Source organism: Lutjanus erythropterus, chromosome 19 (assembly GCF_056507025.1).
Source record: "Lutjanus erythropterus isolate fLutEry1 chromosome 19, fLutEry1.hap2, whole genome shotgun sequence".
NCBI classification, from domain to species: domain Eukaryota; kingdom Metazoa; phylum Chordata; class Actinopteri; order Lutjaniformes; family Lutjanidae; genus Lutjanus; species Lutjanus erythropterus.
In genome coordinates, this window is record NC_139335.1 from 9783977 (window position 1) to 9789607 (window position 5631).

General features: G+C 34.7%; 1 protein-coding gene across 1 annotated transcript; it reads left to right on the forward strand.

Annotated features, from left to right (window-relative positions):
• Positions 1-326: 326 nt before the first annotated feature.
• On the forward strand, positions 327-3805 carry psmg3 (proteasome (prosome, macropain) assembly chaperone 3). The gene is made up of 3 exons (XM_084745185.1): positions 327-340; positions 1858-2086; positions 3144-3805. The coding sequence occupies exons 2-3, from the start codon at positions 1868-1870 to the stop codon at positions 3294-3296; spliced, it is 372 nt and encodes a 123-aa protein (XP_084601311.1). The 5' UTR covers positions 327-340; positions 1858-1867; the 3' UTR covers positions 3297-3805.
• The last annotated feature ends 1826 nt before the right edge of the window (positions 3806-5631 follow it).

Sequence of the window (5631 nt, forward strand, 5' to 3'; positions counted from 1 at the left end):
GTATAGATTACAGTGAAAATATTAATGGTATTTGGGTTTTTTTGTTTTTTTTTTCATTCAGTTTCATCCAGTTAGACATTACCTGCATTACGTCCACATATAATTTCTCTTCTATTTTCTTATTATTTTATATGTTTATATATACTTTTATTCTTGAATGGAACATCGGGACAAAACAAACCCGGAAGTGAGGCGTGATATCATCTACGTCATCACGCTGCGCTGACGCTCAACCAAACGAGGCACGTTTGTTTTCGGTGGAGGGTGAATAACAGAGCTCTGCTGAAGTTGCCTAAAGTGATCTCTCTCTCTGCAGAAGCTGATAAGACGAAGAAACAGGGTGAGACGTATTTTTTATTTTACACAGGCGCTGAATAATCTGCTCATTGTAATGTCATCTGTGAAGACTAGAGCTGGAGCTAACAGTAGCTGGTTAGCTAACGTTAGCATCCATGTCAGTCCCTTTCCGTAGCCGAGCATCACTCTCTGGAGCTTTGCTTTCAGTCACGTTAGCCAGTTGGAAAATAAGAAAATAAAAGATATTAAAAATCTCTCTGCCGATGGTTGGATATGGAGGATGCAACTCTCAAATGCTTCTGGTGTTGGCTTTTTATTTTGATTTTACAATGTGCTGTATGAGAGTGTGAAAATCCCATTAGATTCTAATTTGTTTGAATCATAGGTCATCTATGAAGATTATTTCCACGTATTTTGCAAATGAGGAAGGTATTACAAGTAAAATCTGTAAATTTAACAACTACATTAACTAATCTGAAGGATGCAGCACAGTGCAGTCTCTTAACATTGAAAATTAGCTGACGGCAGAGGTTTTTCATTTGCAGTAAAGTAAAGATAAGTAAAGATAACGACTCCATTATAGTGTCATTATTTCCACTTAGAGAAAACAAATATGTCAGTCAGTGGTCGAAATTATCTTATTCGAGTAGAAAGGAAGTTACATTAGTGACTTTACAAGAAAAGTACATATGCTGTTCCACCTTCTTAAATGGGCATTTTTGATGCATTTCTTTGTCTTATCATAATAATGATAGATAGAATGATAGAAAATTTGGGGGATTTGGTTGTCACATGAGGTCCAGGGAAATTGTTCTCACTATTTTACAAAATCATTAATCAGACAATTAATCAGACAGACAGAAAATAACAAAAATCGATCATGACACATGTCTTTACTGTACAAAACTATACAAAAAATATATTTTTGGAAGATATAGGAATGAGAAGGGATTGTGTTAAGGGTTGGTTTTTATTTATTTTCTAAACTCTGGGTGGGTATCTGAGCTCTCAATAAACGTGGGATAAATATATATACATATTTATATATAAGATCACCACAGTCAAGATGACGACTGCATCTTGCACAGTTGTGATATTATCATGTTGAAATAGACCTCCTACTGAGTGCTGAGTACTCCTGTAATAATATAGTAATGACTACTGAGCACTCATGGGAGTCAGCATGTTGAAGGTTGTAGCTGGTGTCATCACATCGCAAAAAAGGTCTCTAGCTGAAATGGTTATGTCGCGATCCATGACCTTAAATGAATGTTTCCTTGCTCTCTTATGGTGCCCTTGCTCGGACCACACCCATCTTCAAACTTGATCTTCATTTTGATCTCGGCAACACACCTGTGAAGTTTTGTAGTCAGCCACCAGCCAACTGCTAGTAAAATATGCAAGTGGTTGGTAGATTTGCTTCACTCATCAGCAAAAACAAAAAAAACAGTGGTAATCTATTGAATGACTGGTAAAATCTGAACATTCACCAGCTAATTTTTTCCACTTTGCCTACAGATAATCTTCATGTATCATTTCCTGTTTCTTCTTTTTTCTCAGGATTGACGAAATGTCTGCTCCTGAGCCCATTATCAGATCGAGACAGACAGAGAGAGAAGTCAATGGAATTTCAACACAGGTCGTCTGTACAGAGTTCAGCAATTACATATTCGTGGTTCTCACACAGTACGGCAAAATTGGAACATTGATATCTGTCACGCCTGACTCCAGATCTAATGATATCAGCACCCCAACATTCTCCACTAAAGTACTGCTGGGCAAAGACGAGGTACGATGGATGAAATTGTTCAAATAAATATTGTATCAGTGATATAGACTTGTTCACAGGACATCAGAAAGACTTGTTGCAACACAGTGCAACTCATTTCATGCTGTGAAAGGGCAGATGAGATTTGCTCTGAACTGCTGCTGTGGGAGATGGGGGGAACTAAAGTCTGTTAAAGTTTACATGAAAAGCCTATTTCAGCCCTGCATTAGCATGTCATTTTCTAACTGGCATACAGTGCTAGACATGGATGATCAATAGAGAAATGAATCACATTTATCTTTGCTTGCGAGGTTGATAATCCACACAGATTTTGTTTGTTTTTCACTCTACCAGTCATTTTAAAAAGACAATACTTTACAGTGTGTGTTTTTCAAGTCGGAGGGGATGCAGTTTTGAAGCATCATCATAGCAACTGAATAAATGACCATGATTGAATACTGTTATGTAATGTAATTAAGCATTATGTCAACAGCAGAGTCTTCATCTCTGTTATTGTCAAGTTAACTGGATTACACAGAAGCCACATAACCACATCAGGGTTTCATTAAAACAGAATCAAGTCATATTGTAAGACCGGCAAACGCTGCTTCCTTTTGGGAGAACTTCACAAAAATGAAAAACTTTTCTCTTGATATGCGGGGAGCATTGCACAATCAATAATGCCGCATGGCAGTAAAGTCAAGTAATAACTATTTACTACATATGGGATGGCAACTGCACAGTTTGATTGTAAGAGTATTGTATTCTGTCCAACTTGTTCCCAGTGTGACTGTAATATGATGATGGTGAGCTGACACCTGTAAAACCTCACAGTTTGAAGATGTGGAAAAGTATGTGCTAACCACCTAAAGAAAAAGGGAAAACTGGTTTGTGTGTTAGATAAAAAGATTATTGATATACCTAATATCAAACAGGAAGAAAAGGATTGTTTCTTTATTGTAGCAGACTGGCAGGTTGCACGTGCCAGGCCATTAATTTTCCTCTGACACAAACATGTTACATTGCAGCATATCAGCATGTAATAATCTAACGCCTAAATTTGTGTTTCTGTTTTCAGCCACTGACACATGTCTGTGCCAAAAACCTGGCAACGTTTGTGTCGCAGGAAGCCAGCAACAGGCCAGTTTTACTGGGACTGGCACTCAAGGATTCTTCCATAGATGCAATAAAGCAAATGAAAGAGATCATCAAAAGTTGCCAAGTCTGGTAGGAAGACAGCAAAATGGACATGACGCCAAAAGGCTTGATGAAATAAAGGCCAAATGGATGCCCGCAATTTTACCTCTTTTCTTTATCTTTTTAAAGTGAGAGGATTTCTTTTTTTTACTAAATGACAGTCTGTGATTAAAAACTCCTGAGGTTTGTGCTCCATGACAGAAATATAGAAATCCAATTTCTTTTACTCAGATCCCTTTGATTTGTTGACAGTAAATAATGTCTTCTGGAAAACACAATTTAAACTTTATCTGGTTGTAAAGAGTGATTTTCTGTAAGCCACTGTGCTCTCAAAATTGAAGAATATGGACTGAATAAGTTAAAACTTGCAAAATGATGGCCAATAGCTCCAGTTTTGTTATTATACAAATACATATTGACCCATCTGTACTTGTTTTGTAATTTGTTACACTTTATACTGTCTATCTTTTTGTATTTTGGAATGCAAATATTCTAAATCGTTTGATGAAGAGAATTTAGAAATAAAACTGGCTAGGTCTTAAACTTGTCTTTTTTTGTCTTTGAAACCATCGCAACTCAATCATCTCAGCCCCAGTGAGGGGTAATTTAGGGTTTGCACTCAATGAATATTTTAAGCATCACAAATATCCCCATCAAACTAGAAAATTGGGATAGGCCTTTTCTAATCTTTTCATTCTTTTTAAATCAATTATAGCAGTGTTACACTGTCAAAAATGCAGCTGAGCATAATCTGGTATCCTTTTCAACATTTCATAGAGATGCTTTCTGTGGTGCCACTGATTTACTGCAGATCATTGGGTGAACAGCAGGATACTACAGCAAATATACTTTTTAAAAGTTGCACTGTTATGTCAGATATTCAGCTGTTGTGAATAATGTTTTATACATCCTCAGAATGTTGTTATCCTGTAAATAAATTGAATTAATTTGCAATATGTGGGACTCATTTGAAATGATTTATGAGTCTGGTTATAATAATGGTCTTAACTTTGTAAAGCAGATTTAGTGTCTCATTTGTTCTTGTAACAGCAAGGTATTAAAGCATGTATATATGGTACAGCTCACTTAAATATACCTATTATGAGGCTTACATTGGATGTTTGTGTCAGAGAGGTATTGATTCAACTTTATTCAGAGCTGGGAGAAATATTCAGATCTTTGAAGTAAAAGCAGTAAAACTACAGTGTAGAAGTAGGCTACTATTTTTCAAGTAAAAGTCATGAATTAAAAATTTGACTCGAGTAAAAGTACATAAATATTAGGATCAAAATATACTTGAAGAACCAAAAGTGCTCATTATGCAGAATGGTCTATTTCAGCATCATATTATATTATTGAATTATGATCATTAATACATTAATCTACCATAACTTTAATGTTGAAGCTGATAAAAGTGAGACTGATTGTAACATTACACAGCTTTATCTATAATAGTACCTCAGAATTTATTCATTGATTATGTTTTGTATTAACCATCTGAAACTGTAAGTAACAAAGACTTTAAAATAAATTTAGTGGAGTAAAAAGTAGCATATTTCCCTCTGAAAAGTAGCGGAGTAGAAGTAAAAAGTATAAAATGGAAATACTCAAAAAACAAGTACCTCAAAATTGTATTTTAATTGAGTAAATGTACTTAGTTACATTCTACCACTGATTTTTATGGCTGACTTTCTGTTATTTCTAATTTTGTGTTTGATTATATTGGAATGCAGTAGCCTATAAATGCCTATTAAATGCTGTTAAATGACATTAATGTTTAAATATTTGATAATACAATACTTTAATGTTAGTCATTCTCTATATCTGGCTTAAATATTATCTTTTTTTTTCTAAAACACCATCTTTTTTCTTTATTGTCAATATATACAATCAGTCATAACAGTCCAAATGACAATAAACGAGGGAAATGATAGTCACACCATCCATAAACAAATAAATAAACAAAAAAGTAAGTAAATAAATATTTTTCTAAAAAAAAATTAAACGGAAAAGATATTCTTTCCTCTGGTGAGAGATGTTTGTTTGTCACAAATTCAAGAGACAGAAAATAGCTTTCGATTTTAATTTGAAGTAATTGAAAGCATGGTGTTGAGTTAAGGAATCTAGATCTATGAATATGAAAGATCCCTCATAACATAAAAAGATTAATAAAATTTCATAGGTGGTTGTCCTTGCATTCATAATAAATTGTAAATGTCTTTCTCTTCACTGATAATCGCATGTGCTATTTTACATATAATATAACAAAGGTCTTTCCACCCTGCATTTTTTTAACACTTTCCAACGTAGAGGCAACGTGATGACGTGTTGTACGTGTAGCAGAGGACACGTGACCTGTTCACCTGTGC